Source organism: Nyctereutes procyonoides, unplaced genomic scaffold, assembly GCF_905146905.1.
Source record: "Nyctereutes procyonoides isolate TBG_1078 unplaced genomic scaffold, NYPRO_anot_genome, whole genome shotgun sequence".
NCBI lineage: Eukaryota > Metazoa > Chordata > Mammalia > Carnivora > Canidae > Nyctereutes > Nyctereutes procyonoides.
This window is the reverse complement of record NW_026575040.1, coordinates 19,304,009-19,322,649: the sequence shown is the minus strand read 5'-3', so window position 1 is coordinate 19,322,649 and position 18,641 is coordinate 19,304,009. Positions and strand designations below refer to the sequence as shown.

General features: G+C 36.8%; 1 protein-coding gene across 1 annotated transcript in view; it reads right to left on the bottom strand.

The window, feature by feature from the left end:
• Positions 1-18,641, bottom strand: part of NEDD4 (NEDD4 E3 ubiquitin protein ligase) — a 124,330-nt gene that overhangs the window by 102,867 nt on the left and 2,822 nt on the right. The window contains exon 2 of the mRNA XM_055319861.1: positions 5,844-5,917. Within this exon, the coding sequence (XP_055175836.1) occupies positions 5,844-5,917 (74 nt within the window). The remainder of the gene's footprint in view (positions 1-5,843; positions 5,918-18,641) is intronic.

Sequence of the window (18,641 nt, the reverse complement as noted above, 5' to 3'; positions counted from 1 at the left end):
TGAAATCCTTAAGATGATCCAAATGCCCCAACAGAGTTTAGTTGTTCCTACATGGAATCCACACTTGAATCTGAAGAATATAATTTTTGGGTGCCTCATTCAACCAGTCCCAGTGGTATTTTATCTTTTAGCCTTAGCACCCCAGTTGCAGCTTCTCTTCTTCTTGGCAGGATAGCCATATTTGACTTCTGAAGGCCTTAGGGCCACAGTTGCGGCACACCGTGTATGTCTGTGATGCTTTCCAAATGATGACGTCCCCTTTGTTATCTTGTTTCTACAGCTGAGACCAAAGAGGCTAGAAGAGAAGGCACTTCTACTATAGCCTACACTGATTTATTTTTTTTTAAATGTTGCATAAACTTTATGTTCCTGGGAAAATGTCCACCTGGTCATATATTGTTATATACTGTTTGATTTAGGGAGATTCAAGTTACTTCTTCTGTGATTAATTTTGGTAATTTGTGTCTTCCAAGGATTTTCTCTATTTCATCTATGTTGTATATAATTCCTTATTGATATGAAGTTGTGCAGTGTTCCCTTTTTGTCTTTTTCAATTCCATAGGATGTATAGCAATACCTCTGCTTTCATGCCCATTATGGTAATTTGTACCTTCTCCCTTTTGTTTATGATCAATCTAGATGGAAGTTTAAAATTTTCATTGATCCCTTCAAAAAAGAAGCTTTTGACTGCAATGATTTTTTTCCTATCATTATGTATTTTCTATTTCACTAATTTCTGCCTTTCTGTATTTTCTTCCTTCTCCTTACTTAGGAACTAACTTGCTCTTCTTTTTCTAATTTCTTTTTTTTTAAGATTTATTTATTTATTTATTTATTTATTTATTTATTTACTTATTTATTTATTCATGAGAGACACAGGGAGAGAGAGAGAGAGGCAGAGACACAGGTAGAGGGAGAAGCAGGCTCCATGCAGGGAGCCCGACATGGGACTCAATCTGGGATCTCCAGGATCACACACTGGGCTGAAGGCGGTGCTAAACCACTGAGCCACCCAGGCTGCCCTTTTTCTAATTTCTTAAGATCAGAACTCAAATCATTCATTAGATTTTATTCCTTTTCTAAGGTAGGCATTTTAAAACTATACATTTTCCCTTAAGTATTACTCTAGCTGCATCCCACAAATTTTGATCTTGCTATATTTTCATCTACATTGTTCATTCTGTTCAAAATGTTTTCTAATTTCTCTTGTTGTTTCTTCTTTGACCCATAGATCATTTAGAAGAATACTGTTTTATTTCCAAATATTTGGGATTTTTCTAAATATCATGTAATTATTTATAACTTAATCCCACTGTTATCAGAGAATATCCTGTATATAATTTCAATGTTTTCAAAATTCCTGAGACTTGTCCTAATATGGTCTATGTCAGTGAATGTACCACATGCATTTGAAAAGAATGTGAATTTTGCAGTTGTTTGATTTATTGTTTTATGGCCCAACATATTACGGCTGGCAGGCTCTAGGGTGGCTCCTATTATCCCCACCTGCTAATGTCAGGTTGTGTTACCTTTTATGTTACCTCCTCTTAAATGTAGGAAGGACCTATGTATCCTAAACAATACATTATGGCAAAAGTGACAAATGCATGACATTTTATTATATAAAGTTATAATCCATCTATTCTTAAATTCCCTCCTTTGCTAGCATTGAAAAAGCATGCTGTTAGGTTGCAAGCTACCATATGAAGAAGGTCATGCGGCAAGGAGCTTAGGGTGGCTTCTGGCTGACAGCCAGCAAAACTGAAGCCCCAGTCTGGCAATCTGCAAGGAACTGAATGTTACCAACAACCACATAAGTTTGAAAGTGGATCCTTTCTCAAATAAGCCTCAGATAAGTCCACAGCCCTGGCCAATACTTTGATTGCAGTTCTATGAGACCCTGAAGCAGACAACACTGCTAAACCATGCAAGGATTCTGACCTACAGAAACTACGAGATAGTTTGTTCTTTTAAGCTAAGTTTGTGATAATCATAGTCATGCTTAAATAAATAATACATTTATGGGCTATGCTAGTGAATGTACTATGTCCATCTGAAAAGAATGTATATGTGCAGTTGTTAGAAATAGTGTTCCTTATGTTGAAGTTGCTCATAATATTGTACAAATGTACGTTTTTGTTGATCTTCTAACCTAGCTGTTTCATCGACTGCTGAGAGAGGTGTTAATGTCTCCAACTATGATTGTGGAATATTTTATTTATCTTTTTTATTTATCCTTTTAATTCTGTCTAGCTTTGCTTCATATATTTTCAAGTTCTGCTAACATGTATACATTTATGATTGTTTTATAATTTACTTATGATTTATGATTGTTATGACCTACTGGTTACTCTTTTATTGTTATGACATGTCTGCAAATACTTTCTGGTGTTGAAATCTACTTTATCAGATATTAATATATGACTTCAGTCTTTTTATGCTTACTATCTGCATGGCATATTTCTTTGGGTCTATTTTATTTCACCTTAGTTTTATCTTTATATTTGAAATTTATCTTTTATAAACAACATGTAATCAGGTCTTATTTTTCAATCCATTCTAACAATTTCTGTCTCCTACTTACCTTAGTCCACCAATGTTTTTTTTTTAAATATAATTACTTCTTTTTTTTTAATTTTTATTTATCTATGATAGTCACACACACACACACAGAGAGAGAGAGAGAGAGAGAGAGAGAGAGACATAGGCAGAGGGAGAGGGAGAAGCAGGCTCCATGCACCAGGAGCCCGACGTGGGATTCGAGCCCGGGTCTCCAGGATCGCGCCCTGGGCCAAAGGCAGGCGCTAAACCACTGCGCCACCCAGGGATCCCAGTCCACCAATGTTTAATGTTATTATTGATAAGGTTGGATTTAGGTCTACCAATTTATTATTGATTTTCTATTCTTTCCCTTCCCCTTTTTTTCCTTTTCTTTCTTTTTTTCTTCCTTCCTTTTTTTTTTTATCATTTAGATCATTTAGTCTTCCTTTTCTGGCCTTTAATTATTTTATTTTTTCAGGAATTTCATCTAAAAATATGACTATAATTCTTTACATTGTTTTCAGTGGTTTATCTAGGTATTACAAAGTGCACCCTTAATTTTTTGTTCCACTTACATTTAATGTTGTACCTACTAACCAGGTCCATAACTGTGTTGAGGAGACAGAGCTGGTGTATTAAATTAAGAATATGCAGATTAGGATCTGCAGAGTGAGGAGGAATAAACCACCCACATGGGGTTGACAGGTAGCTTCCTCAGCATCTGAACTCCCACTTTGGGGAAGTGAAAACCCCACGGTCATTTTGATTGAAGGCATTTTACTATTCCAACACAAAGGAAGTAAAGTCACAAGATTTGTTACTTACAGACCCAAGAAACAGAAGAAAATGGGGAGAAGCAATGGGCCATACAAGGGGCAGTCCTCCGCTACTGGGTCATGAGTGAAGAAGAGAAAGAACAGGGTGACAAGCACCTATTACTTATAAAGTGGTTGGGCGGAGGTCACTAACTTTTTGTGGGTTTAACTCTAAGTAGTTATTTTAAAAAGGTGCCCTGGGAAAAGCATAGCGGTAACTTGTGGCAGGAATCCCAAGCTCAGATCCTTATCTAAATGTCCAGACTCTGCATGTGAGCAGGGTTGTCATAATGTAAAATGTGTAGGCAGAAACTAAAAATAGTTGTTCTTTTTGTGAAAATAACCCACTGTCCTTTACACCATAGTTGTTATATATATTCCATCTACATATAATAAAAATCCTGCAAGTAATGTTATAAGTTGTGATTTAAACAGGCATGTTATGAAAACAAAAATCTTTTTCATATTACCAAATACCATTTCCTTATTCCTTTCTGAGGATCTGAGTTTCTGTTATCTATTATTTTTTAGTTTTTTAGTTGGAAGAATTTCCTTTATCTCTTCTTACAGGGCAAGTCTGCCAATGATAAAATCTCATAGTTCTCTTTTATCTGAAAATGTCATTATTTTGTCATCATCCTGAAGGATATTTTCACTGAATACAGAATTCTGGATTGACAGTTGTTATTCTATTCTTCCATTTTCTTCCGGCCTACATAGTTTCTTGAGACAAGTCAGCCCTTAACTGAATTGTAGTTCCTATGTATGTAATATGTTTCCTTCTCTTTCTTCTGTCGGGATTTTTCTTTATACTTGGCTTTCAACAGCTTGACTATGATGTCCTCAATGGTGGTTCTTAGTGTTATTCTGCTTGGGATTTTTGAATACTATATATTTATATCTTTTGTCAATTTTTTTAATTGGCCATTATTTCTTTTAAAAATGTTTTCCTGGGGCACCTGGGTGGCTCAGGGGTTGAGCGTCTGCCTTTGGCTCAGGTCGTGATCCTGGGGTCCTTGGATCGAGTCCCACATCAGGCTCCCTGAAGCGAGCTTGCTTCTCCCTCTGCCTGCTGCCTCTCTGTGTATCTCTCATGAATAAATAAATAAAATCTTTTAAAAAAATGTTTTCCTTATTCTTTCTCTATTCCTAGGACTCTAACTTCATGTATGTTAGACTGTCTAATATTATCTAACAAGTCCCTGAGTCACTGTTCATTTTAAAAAATTTTTTCTATCTTTGTCTCTCTATCTCTTCAGTAGGCTCCACACTTAGTGTGGCATCCAAGACAGGGCTTGAACTCCTCACCCTGAGATTGAGACCTGAGCTGAGATCAAGAGTTGGACACAACCAACTAAGCCACCCATGGGCCCTGTATCTCTTGTTTGCTAATTAGGAAATAATTTCTATTGACCTAATTTTAAGTTCAATTAAGTTTTCCTCTTCATCTGAATTCTATTAATTCCATTAATTCCATTCAATTTTTAATTTCAAATATTGTATTTTTCAGTTCTAGAATTTTCATTTTTTATGGTTTCTATCTCATTCTTGAGATTTCTAATCCTTAGTGGTACAATATGTGTCAAGTATTAAACATGTTTTTGAGCATATATTCCTTTTTCTATTAAGAATGTGTTCCATCTTCCTGATTCCTCATAGATCAATTAATTTTGGAGTATATCCTGGACATTATTAGTGTTAAATTGTAGAGACTATAGGTTAATTATCTTATTAGTTTTTTTTTTAATTTTCATTTATTTATGATAGTCACAGAGAGAGGGAGAGAGGCAGAGACACAGGCAGAGGGAGAAGCAGGCTCCATGCACCGGGAGCCCAACGTGGGATTCGATCCCGGATCTCCAGGATCGCGCCCTAGGCCAAAGGCAGGCGCTAAATCGCTGTGCCACCCAGGGATCCCTAATTATCTTATTTGGACAAGAACCATAACCACGTTTCTTAGGCAGCAACTCATATCTCTATTCAGATCTTTTTTCTTTAGCTAAGCTGTTTTGAATCTGCTATCACATGTGTTATTCAGGGTCAGGAAATATCCAGAGACAAGTTTGGGAATCTACTCTCTGGGTCTATTTCTTCCAGAATTCCCACCATTGCCATGTGGTAGTTCAGATACTGAGAAATCTACTGGAAATGTAATCATTCCACTTTGCACAATAATTTACATAATATTATTATTCAATTATTCATCTATTTAGAAAATATTGTCAACCAGCACAGTTTAAAATTACAACCCCGGGAAGCCTGGGTGGCTCAGTAGGTTAAATATTTGCCTTCAGCTCAGGTCATGATCCCAGGATCCTGGGATCAAGCCCGAGTCAGACTCCCCATTCAATGAGGAGTCTGCTTCTCTCTTTGCCCCTCCCCCTGTTTGTGCTCTGTTTCTCGTTCTGTATTCTCTCTCTCTCAAATAAAATCTTTAAAAATAATAATAAAATAAAATAAAATTACAACCCAACCTAATATACTTACCTAGCTCCCAAGATATCCTTTTTCGCAAGGCCTATTCCAGCTATAACTCTGACCCTCACAATTCGTGAATTTTCCTAAAATATAAAAAATTATGTATTATTTTCACATACTTTATAACATATCTAAGATACATACTTTTAAATATATACATATCAAATAAAGTAATCAGGATATTAAAATTACTTGGAAGACTCTTTTTCAATAATTAATTTGATTAAAAGCTACATAGGAGGGACCCCTGAGTGGCTCAGGTGTTGAGCTTCTGCCTTTGGCTCAGGGCATGATCCCACTGTCACAGGATCAAATCCCACAGCAGGCTCCCAGAAGGAAGCCTACTTCTCCTTCTGCCTATGTCTCTGCCTCTCTCTCTCTCTGTGTGTCTCATGAATAAATAAAATCTTAAAAAAAAAAAGCGCTACATAGGAGAAAATAAAAACTACATTGTTATTCCTAGATAACTTGATTATCTACAAAGAAAAGACAAAAAACCCTAGAGTTAAATTATTACATTAAGAACTTACCACTGCTTCCAAGAAAATCTATAGTCAAATTCTTAGTACTAATATCTATCATTGTTGCTATGTACACAATAACACAAAATGAAGAGTTTATAATCATTAGTAATAACTATTTATAAAGGTAATTATTATTTTTAGGTTTTAATTTAAATTCCAGTTAGTTAACATACAGTACATTAGTTTCAGATATACAATATAGTGACTCAACTCTTATACAAAACACCCAGTGCTTGCCACAAGCACAGGCCTTAATCCCCATCACCTGTTTAATCCTACCTCCCCTCTGGTAACCATTAGTTTGTTCTCTATAGTTAAGCATCTGTTTCTTGGTTTGCCTCTCTCTCTCTTTTTCACCCTGTGCTCATTCTTTTAAAAATCCCATTTAATAGATTATACATTAAATAAAAACATAGTATGTTGATACTGTAATATATCAAGTAGATATGCATTAAATAAAACCATAGTATATTGATACTGTAATATATCAAGTCTTAAATTTTCTGGATATCTTAATGCTATTATAAGGTTTTATATAAGAATGTCTTTTGAGATACATATTGAAATATTCAGGGATAAAGTGTGATAAAGTACAATTTACTCTTAAATCGCTCAGCAAAAAAAAAAATGTTGAATGTGAGTGTGTGTGTGTTTGTGTATGTACATAAAGGGAATAAGTAAAATGTTACCAATTTATGGATCTAGCTGAGGGGTATACAGGTGTTCATTATACTACTATTTTAACTGTGCTGTAGATTTTAAATCATTTGAAATTAAAAGATGAGTAAGAAAATATTATAAAACAGAATGTATATTTTAAAGAATTCCCAGTAAGCAAAACTATTAGCTGCAGAGAAACAGAATTAATAAAAAATGTAAAAAACTGTTACGGGTAAAATTTTAAAAAGTTATTGAAGAACAATTAAATAAATGAAGAAATTCACTATGTTCATGGATGGAAATATTCTATATTACTGTCTGTTTTCTCCAAAGTAACCTATAAATTCAATACAATTCCAACTCCCCCTACCCAGATTTTTTTCATGAGTATTAACAAATAATTGTAAAATTCATAGCGGGGCAGCCCAGGTGGCTCAGCGGTTTAGTGCCACTTTCAGCCCAGGGCGTGATCCTGGAGACCCGGAATCAAGTCCCACGTCAGGCTCCCTGCATGGAGCCTGCTTCTCCCTCTGCTTATGTCTCTGCCTCTCTCTCTCTCTCTCTCTCTCTCTCTCTCTCTCTCTCTCTCTCATGAATAAATAAAATGTTTAAAAAAATTCATAGGGAAGAGTAAAAATCAGTACAGAAGTAAATAACATTCAATCACTCTTATACTATATACAAAAACAAATTCCAGATACTTTAAGCCTTATAAACAAAAAAGAAAGCTTCAAAAATTTCCCAAGAAATTTTAGAATATTTCCATGACACTGAGGTAGGAAAGGACAAACCCTAATGGGAAAAGTGGCTAGATTTGACATTAGAATTATATATCCCTTATACGAGAAGAGATGCCATGAACAAAATGAGAAGGAGATAGACAAGGCGCAAGTATCTAAAATGTGTGCCATTGACAAATTATGATTATCCAGAACATATTTAAAAAAAACCTCCTAAAACCAATAAGTGAAATATAAACCCAATACAAGAAATCATAGAGAATGGACAGTAAACATATGAAAAGATCTTCAATCTCACCAGTAATCAGGGAGAACTCTAATATGCTGTTGGTGAAATTATAAATTGAAGAATCATTTTGAAGACACTTTTGGAAAATCTACTAAAGCTCTAAATCAATAATCCAGAAATTCCACTTTTAGGTCTATTCCCTAGATACACTCTCACTCATGTACTCAAGGACATAAGCACAGCAGTATTCACAGGAGCATTTACAAGATCAACAAATATGAAATAGATGTTGCCGAACAGATAGCAACATAATGGGTTCTATTATACAATCATTCCATCAGCAAGTAGTCATATTCCCTTGTGAGCAGAGACCTGAAAAGGAGAAAATATATATATCATGGAGTATTTATTTCAATCTCTCCTATTTCTAAATGCCCTACTTCTAAATGCTCCACCCTCATTCCTGGAGGTTTCACTGAATAAATATGATAATGGAAATATTCTATTAGCTCCAAAGCTCAGATGACAAATTCAGATAATACAAAAAACCTTACTAAAGATGCTCGATAAAATATGTTTCCTCTAGCCCCAAAGAAAACTAAATCCATAACTGATTTTGCAAGAAAGAATGGAAATACTCAGGTACAAGAATAAGATAGAATTAAAAATTAGGAAAATACATGAATTGAAATTTCAGTTTTCTGCAGAGACTCATTCCCAAAAATGTGAAGAGATTTGCAATCACCCTTTCTTCCTGGGAAAGTCCCACTGAATAAATAGACCCATTAAAGTATTCTATTAGTCTGTAGAGCCAAATTCTCATTTCCCAGTTGTCTGGGAAATGGCTGTACTTTATTAGATAGGTACAGATCACCAACACTGAATTCTGAAAATCAGAAGTCTTTTCTGTGATGACTTAATAAATAAATACAAACTTTTTCTAGTGGTAAAGTGTAATCAAAAGTGTTATGAGCAAATAATATTATTTGATAATTTCAACTTTTATAAACACAGACAGGTGTTTATAATTTATATATAAACCTAATTGAGGAAACAGATTACCATACCCCTCTTATTTATTTATTTATTTATTTATTTATTTATTTATTTATTCATTCATTCATTCATTCATTCATTCATGAGATACACAGAGAGAGAGAGGCAGAAACATAGCCAGAGGGAGAAGCAGATTCCCCAAGGGGAGCCTGATGTGGGATTTGATCCCAGGACCCTGGGACCATGCCCTGAGCCGAAGGCAGATGCTCAACCACTGAGCCACCCAGGCATCCCTACCATACCCCTCCTAAAAAGTTAATCCATATTGGTAGAACCTCTACTGAAAATATGCCCCAAAAGTCTCATGGAGAAAAATGTAACAAGCGTTAATTTTAAAAATTCCAGGGAATGACAAATTACTCACAATCATAAACACATTTAACTTTTAAACCTCCTTGCATTTCCTACCACAAATATCAGAATTAGTTATTTTGGATGTTGTGGTTAACTGATGTGAAGCTATATTGATTTAAGATTCTGTCATAAAATTAAGAAATGCCCTTTATTTTCATATTTGCATCCCTTCAGTGCATTTTATAAATTGCTAGAAAATTGCCAAAGTGGACTTTTGCAACCAAATCCATAAGCAGAAATCATAATATCTCATAGTATCTTTGAAACTGAGAAACATAAATGCAACAAGCGACTAAACTCTTCAATAATTTTGGAAACAAGATATTCAAAATACTGTTAATAGACACATGGAGCTCAAATGAGGAAAAAGAAAAGAAAATTAAGCATCTTCTCATTTTTCAAAATGGGAACACTATCTCCAAATAGATCACAGCTCTTCTCTAAAGCTTGAGACTTCCCCTTCCACTCCTAAGAAAGCTTTCTTGATTTATGAAAATGAAATAGAAAAGTTGCAAATCCTATGCAAAGATATGTGGCTTTTCTCAATGATAGTGTGAAACAAAATGGTAATGTGTTACCTATGCAGGAGGCTACAGTAATTAAAAGTGGCTTTCCAGGCCTGAGATTTCTCCACAATTCATGAAAACAGCTACTAACTGCTCCCTAATCTTCTATCAACTCCCCCAAATCCAGGAATAGGAAATGCAGAGCTTTAGATCTTTCCATCCTTTCCAAATTCTTAAAATTTTTGTTCCTCTCTTCATCCTTCTCCCACCCTTCTGTTGCCTCCCTCCCACACCTAACTCCCCCTTCACACCTCCAGGCTACCTGTGTTTACTTATCTCTGAGATTTTGCACAAGTTAGGCTCCCTCTGCCTGGAATAGTCTTCCCCATCCTCTCCCTACCCCTTCATTGTTAAAGTCCTCTATCATCTGAGCAGTCATTTAAAATGTATTATTAAGGGGCACCTGGGTGGCTCAGTCAGTTAAGGGTCTGCCTTCAGCTCACTCAGGTCATGACCCCAGGGTCCTGGGATTGAGCCCCGTGTCAGGATCTCTGTGCAGCAGGGAACCTGCTTCTCCCTCTCCTTGCCACTCCCCCTGCTTGTGCTCTTTCTCTCCCTATCAAATAAATAAAATATTTTAAAAAATGTATTATTATCTAATGACAAAATAATTATCATTTTTAATAATTATCATGTTACCTGGAGTGATATCTATTCTATGATAATTATAAAAATGTATGCTGATGAAGATTGAAAGGAAATATGCAAAAGTGATAACTTTTTAAAAAATGAAATAAAATAATAAGATGATAGGGCACCTGGCTGACTATATCAGATGAACACCAGACTCTCAGTTTCAGTTCAGGTCATGATCTCAGGGTCCTGAGATAGAGCCCCACGTCAAGCTCCATGCTTAGTAGGGAGTCTGCTTAAGATTCTCTCCCCTTCCCACTGCTCTCTCTCAAATAAATATATAAATACATCTTTTTAAAAAAATAATGAGATGATAAAGGCTTTTCTCAAATAAATATATAAATACATCCTTTTAAATACATAATGAGATGATAAAGGCTTTTGTTTTACTTCTTAAACTTTTTATAAATTTTAAGTTGTAGTTTAAGAAAAAAGTCTTGTCCTTTCTTCAAAGTCCAAATGCCACCTTTTCTAAAAAGCCTTCATAGTTTAAATGAATTTTCCCCTCTCTCTGTTAAAGGCCCATTTTTATAGCACTTATCACATATGGTCTTCTATCTGAAGAGACAAATGATATGTCTTTCTCCACTATTAAAACTGTGAGATTTTGAAGCTCAAGAAACTTATCTTTTCATTATCATTGTATTCTCTCTGTGGAACCCAGCAGAATACCTGGAACACAGCAGGTGCTGACAAATTCTTGATTAACCACAAAAGTTTCTGAAGTAGCTGAAAATAGGAAGAATGCACTTTATCTAAAGCAAGAAACGTTTGCACAAATGGTGAGCCCAGAACACTGGCTGCCAGATCTAAACTCACCAAACAGAAGATTGCAAGACTGCTCTCTGTGGAAGCTAAGTAACGAAGGGAGGGGGTAACCAAATGTTCTAAATATTTATATGTGAGAGTCCCACTGTGAAATGAAAGATTAAGATAACCTACCACGAAATACTCCAGTCAACAGTACCTGCCCACTATATAGAAGATGTAGGTCAGCAAATGAGGGAATAAATTAGGAAAGAGGAAGACAAAAGAATAAAGAAACAGTGGCTCCAACACAGAAAAGAGATCAAGAGAATTCTCACAATGATGGCAAATGGAAGCCTGCAGGTGATGACTACTCATCAGGTATAGAGTGCAAGCAGTTCAGAAGGAATGTGACATAGCAAGAGGCAGTTGCCAACAAGAATGAAGGGAATGGATAGCATTCATTATATATATATGTAATATATGTAAATATACATATATATAACCCTTACATTGAGTAGTTTTAAAACTCTGTCAGTTTGCAAATTTGTGACAAGTATGCACGAAATGAAAGCAAACAAAAAATGTGCAATAATTATAAACATGACATAAGGGTTCTGATGTAAATAATACTATATTCATGTAATGCAATAATATAATCACTGCATATTTATTTTAAAAACTATTAGAGTAGAAAGGATTAATTTTTGTCCTCTTTTTGCAACATGTTTTATAATTTATGGTGACCATATTTTCAAAACAAAAGACTGGACTGGCAGCTGCCTTATTCCTCTGGCATGTAAAGTTACTGGAAGCATTTTATAAAAATGTAAATGCTAGATCACCTGTATTGGAAAATACATGAAATGAGGATGGTCCTAGTAAAGGTGGAGTATATGACTGCTATACATTTGCTATGCATGTTCAAAATTCCTCGGGAGTGTTTCGCAGTAATAACCGTGATAAACTAGAATAATCAGAATCCTTGGACTTAAGAGACAGCTGTAATTCTCAAAGTGTGTTCTCCAATGGTATGAGCACCATATGGAAATTTATTAGAAACACACATTTTCAGGCCCCGTATCTACTAAATCAGACACTCTGTGGTGGGGCCAGTAGCCTGTGTTTTAAAATACTTCCCAGGTGATTCTTATGGACACTAAAGTTGAGACCCACAAGTAGACAGCATGAAGGTAAGAATGGGAAGTGCTATAGTTAATGCAGTTGTGGGACTATTCTCCTAGAAAACTATACCTTTATTTATTCAATCAGAACTACATAATTTCCAAAAAAGAACAACTCATCATGAGTTCCCATTTTAACACTACTCTTAAATTTGATAGCACCATATATGCTTCTTAATACATGAAATGCCTCTGGAGAGATACACATCAAGCTGATAACCTATATTGTGGAAAAGATATTTTCATAAGATTTGTAGATGAACATTCACAGTAGGTTTATTCATAGTAGGCAAAAGCTGAAAACAATAGATGTGTCTGTCAAAAGGAGAATGGATAAACATCTGGTATATTCATACAATGGAATACTACTCAGCAATAAAAAGAATGAGTTGCTTATACAAACAACCACATGGGCGACTGAAAAACATTACGTTAGACAAAAGGAGCCAGATACAAAAGAATACATACTGTATGATTCCATTTATATGAAGTTCCAGGACAGGCCAAACTAATTCATGGTGATAAAAGTTTGCCTCTGGAGAGTGAAGTGGGAAGTTGACTGGAAGAGGGCCCCAGGGGACATTCTGGAGTGAAGGAAATACTCTTTTTTAAAAAGACAAACAAACAAAAAAAGATTTATTTGAGAGAGAGAGAGAAAGCCTGAGCAGGAGAAGGAGCAGAGTGAAAGGGAGAAATAGACTCCCCGCTGAGCAGGGAGCCTGATGCAGGGCTCAATCCCAGGACCCTGAACTGAAGGCAGATGCTTAACCGACTGAGCCATCCAGGTACCCCTGGAGTGATGGAAATATTCTATACCTTAATTGAACTGTGTGTTACATGTGTGTTAAAAACCACAGTACATCAAAGTGTACATTTAAAATGTGCGCATTTCACTGTTTATAAATTTTACTTCACTCTCTCCCACCCACCAAAAATAAATAAATAAATAAGGACATTATCAGACAAAAACAAAAACCATGAGAGTTTATTGCCAGCAAACACTAAAAAAACTTCTACAGGATATACCTTAGGCAGAAAAAAGTGATCCTAGATGGAGAGCCAGAGATGTGACAAGAAATGAAGAAACAACAAATAGAGAAAAAGTTAAATATCTGAGGAACAGATATTAACTATAAAGAAGTGCTAGTGATGATGAAATGTGTGTGCACGTGCCCATGCATGTATTTCGTGAGTTTCCCTAGCCTGACTGCCTGGGCTCTGCTCTTCCTTCCTCTTCAGATTCATCTCCTGACACCACTATTTCAGCCTTCTTTCCATTCCTCTCCATCTTATCTTCTACACATGCAGTAGTTCTGTTTACCTGATAGGCTTTTTGCCCCACTCTTCACCTGACGACCTCCTATTCATCCTTAGGTTCAGATCAAAGGTGACTTCCTCATACTCTCTCCCCTCCTTCATATCATACGTGATGAACTAATTTTTCCCATTTTTTACTTTTATCTCACATCCGTTTTCCTTGACATTTATAAAATGTCTGTGTGATTATATATTTACTGTCCTTCTCTTCCTGTAGGCTATAAACTGGTGAAGTCTGTCATTCATTATTATCACCTCATGACCTGATCTAAATGCCTTACACATAGTAACTGTTCAACGAATATTCAAGCAAACACTGAATTCAAGTACTTCAGACATTCACCTAAAACCTATTAACAAAAAAAAGACATAAGATATGTAAGAAGGGTTACAAGTTAATTTTGGATATGTTATATTTGTCACCTTACGGAGAGTCTCTTCTGTTAAATTCTTTTATTTGGGCAACTATTTGCAGTAGGACGGTGGAAAGATCAAGTGTTTGGTATTAAAGAAATCTGAGATTCAAGCCTACATCTGCAACCTAATAGGACCCAGTCCTTGAGGAAATCACAATCTCAAATTCTCTATCTATAAAATGGAGATAACACTATCTACTTTTGAAAAACTGTTCCAATGATTACAACTGAAGTATGAGACCATATGACCTGCTGCTTGGCAATCTATATAGCAGGCAATCAATTAAAGACAGCTCTGATTATATTTAGGTTGACTCTTTCACCTTAAAGGAGGATATTTTCATTAAGGCATATTTATGTACTGACATGATCGTTTACATTCATTGCCAGTGTATCTCATATGGGGGAACTCAACATTTGAGTCAGGCCATGGGGTTATTCCTCAAGACTTTAGCAAAGTCTTATCATAACCTTTTTTCATTTGTTTGTGCTGTGTCTTTCTCCCTACATTTATTTCCAGACTTCTCCAATCTTCTCCCTTCATTTATCCTCTTAAAACTTTGATAGGATGTGCAAGGGAGCCAGCCTAAGAAGGGAGAGTAACACTGATGGCCAGAGAATTCAGTCAGTAGACAGTGCTTTCAGCAATTCAAATCAGCAATCACATTCTCTCAGTACTATGGAATATTCTTTAAAAAAAAAAAAAAAGACTTTTACTTATTCATGAAAGACACACAGAGAGAGGCAGAGACATAAGCAGAGGGAGAAGCAGGCTCCCTACAGGGAGCCTGATGTGGGACTTGATCCCAAGACCCCAGGATCACTACCTGAGTCAAAAGCAGACACTCAACCATTGAGCCACCCAGATGCCCCTACAGAATATTCTTTATACCGGACACAGCTAGGGAATGGGAGAATCAGCTGATGTAAATATCCTTCTCTGACAGATGTCAAATACCTATGCCAGATCACTGAGAGTGACAAGACTAGAATTCCGTCCTGGTCAAATTTGATTTTCCATGCCCTTGTTCACCCTAAATGATTTACAAGTGCCTTCCACTTCCAAGATTCTATTCTTACATGATAGATAAACTGCTAATAGTTAACTGTAGAAAAATATATACATATAGCCCCTTCTAATCTCTTCCTGGTGTAGAGGAGTCAGTGTCAGGCCCACCTTAGGGCAGGGTTTGGGGGGAGGAGGGAGTTTCACAGAGAAGCATGGTCAGCATGCTCACCAGCACGGGGCATAGAGGAAAAGGGAGGTCACATCCAGAGATGCACCAGTAGGCGCCCACTCGCCTGGGACAAAGGCAACTCTGCAGTATTCCTACTAAAGCTGAAAGTGAGGTGCACAAATGAGAGTAGATGCCTGCGTGGTTGGAAAATTAGTTACACCAAAAACATAAGTAAATAGATTGGGCAAATAAGTAAATATAACGAGAATAATAAAAGTCAGAAATTTAACTGGTAGAAAAGGTATTTATGGCTGGAAGGTACTCTGAGGCATTAGATTTGAATTTGAGAAATGATATGAATTAATGATCTTTAAATACATGTATACAGACTGTATTATGAAAAGAGGAATACATTTATGTGTGTGTACACACACATATATTTTTTAACTATTTGCTGAGATGGCTCAAGAGCAATAACATCCAATAATAATGAGCACACTGAGCACCCAGATCTTGGCTTCAAAAAGGCATTTTCTCCTAAATGGAACTAGTGTTCCTAGGAAAATGGCTGGTTCCAGACAGTGGTGGGCCAGGCAAAATACAAGAGCTGTCTGGAACATCTTCCGCTAGAAAGTATTGAAGTATTCAAAGAATGATGGAGACCTGTCACAGTAACCTAGAAACCCCCTTGAAAGGGCTTCCACTGACCAAACTGTGATAATTTTAGCAACAAAATATTTATTGATAGTAAATAATCACAACCCATTGAATAAGGTAGAATTCCACATATCCATTGCTGATGTAAATACATATATAAGAAAGGGAAAGCTCTTCTTACACAGAATGCCAATTAATAAAGATAGGAATTTAAAAAAATAGTGTTTGATTCAGGCAAAGTCATCAATGAATGCTCAGAGTGGTGGATGGAAATCTGAGAAATGAAGAGTTGACTACTGGCATAATCTCTGAAGACGTCTCCACAAAATACTAATGGATTTTTTTTAAGATTTATTTATTTATGAGAGAGAAAGAGAGAGAGAGAGAGAGAGAGAGAGAGAGAGGCAGAGACACAGGAAGAGGGAGAAGCAGGCTCCATGCAGGGAGCCCGATGCGGGACTCGATCCCAGGACTCCAGGATCGCACCCTGGGCCAAAGGCAGGCGCTAAAACGCTGAGCCACCCAGGGATCCCCACTAATGAATTATGATGGGGGAAATAGTGACATTACAAAAAAGAAACCTGGCTCTCGCCAAAATGATCAAGTAAGCAAGGTTATCATGGACAGTGATGGGACAAATCGCTATCATGTACTCCCTCTTATGATGCACTGAGAACACAGCTTCATCTCTGTGATTTCTGCCAAAAAAGCATGACTTCACATGACCCTGAGGAGGCAGTAAACCGACCCAGGTGGAGGAACATCCTACAGGTTGTATGGTCTGTACTCTATTTCCTGTCAAAGAACTGACAGAAAAAATAGACTGCCAAGACATGATAAGTACATGCAACCTATGCTCCTACGTGGGCTCTTGGACCAGAAAGGAAAAAGAGAAATTACTAAAACACCTGGCAAATATTGACAGGATCTGCAGATTGGATGGTAGTGTTTGTTGTACCAGTGTTGATTTTCTGGCTTAGAGGACTGGACAGCTGTTATGTAGAAGTGTTCTTGTTTTAGGTATTTAGAGGTGATGGGGCATTGTGTCTGCAGCTTTCCCTCAAATGATTTAGAAGTAAGACTAATGAGGGGTGCCTGGGTAGCTGAGTCAGTTAAGAGCCCGAGTCTTGATTTCAGCTCAGGTGGTGAATTCAGGGTGATGAGATCAAGCTCTGGGCTCAGCAGGGAGTCTGCTTGAGATTCTCTCTCCCCCTCCCTCTGCTCAGTTGTAGTCTCTCTCACTCTCTGAAATAAATAAATATTTTTTAAAAATAATTAAAATGGCAAAAAGGATTATGGATGAACTGTGGTGAAATGTCAAGAACAGGAAAACCTGCATGAGGAGGATCGGAGTTCTTTGCACTGTACTTTCAACTTTCCTGTTGGTTTAATAACTAAAAAGTAAATTGCTGCAAAACAAATTATTTTTTATCCACTTCTTTGGTCCTGTGGAAACCTATGAAAAATAGAATGATGCTGGAATTAAGGAGTTGCACAAAGGAAGTAAAGGCAAAATCAACATGTGAAAGTTTGAGACAGATGCTAATGCAGCTAGCTAGGCTTCAACTGTGCTTCTCCTTCCTTGTGTACAGTGAATAAAGGTTTGGGAACTGGGTTCCCAGGCTCAGTATGATGCCAGGACAGGCAAGGTCAGCTTCTGCTTGGCACTGGAAGATCTAGAAGTGTCAACATATGCACTTCTGTTACCCTGCTGCTTATGCGTTGTGGTAGCAGTCACCACCAAAGGCATCCCTTCTTCTACAGGTGCAAATTGTATTTCCTAACTAACAGTGAACACTCTCTTCTCTTTCCTTTTCCTTCCTTCTTTACCTTGTTTCAGTCAGGTTTCAGTTGTAGGCAACAGAAATCACTCTAGATGTTTTGAGAAGAAACAAGTTAATACAGGGAATTAGGCGCTTAGAAAATCACTGGAAGAGCTGTAGGGGCAGGCTGTAGACTAGGCCTCCAGAGAACCTGGAAACACCTCAAACTGGCCCACCCAGGAAATTGCCACTTCTGCCCCAGTCAGGAAGGTAGATAATCAGGAACCACCACCAGATCTGTAGGCTTTGCAAACATACCCTATCTAGTCATCAGGAAGCTGCCACCACTACTGGTTCTGCAACTTCCTATTGATCCTCACAAAACAAGTTACCAGATACCAAAACATTTTTGCAGGAAAAGTCAAGGTCTACGTGACTATGCTTGTCAGAAGAAAAAGCCAAAGAAACAAGAACTTATGCTCCACTTCATTTCTACTTTCCAAATCTCAAGTAAGTGCACTATACTGGGAAATCTATCTCAAAATCCATTTCCAGAATGCTAAGTGCCAGAAAGTATGAGAAACATATTGTTTAGCTTCCCAACCTCTGCAAAATAGGGAAGTCCACTGAAAAGAGGCTGGAAGGGATGCTGAATTCCAGTGTACATATCTACCACACTCCTCCTCACCAAAGGTTAGTGGGAGTTAGCCCCTATTGTTAATCCCAAGAGACTGTCAGCAAATCTGGTATAATTTATATTCACTACTTCCTTGGTTTGTTTCG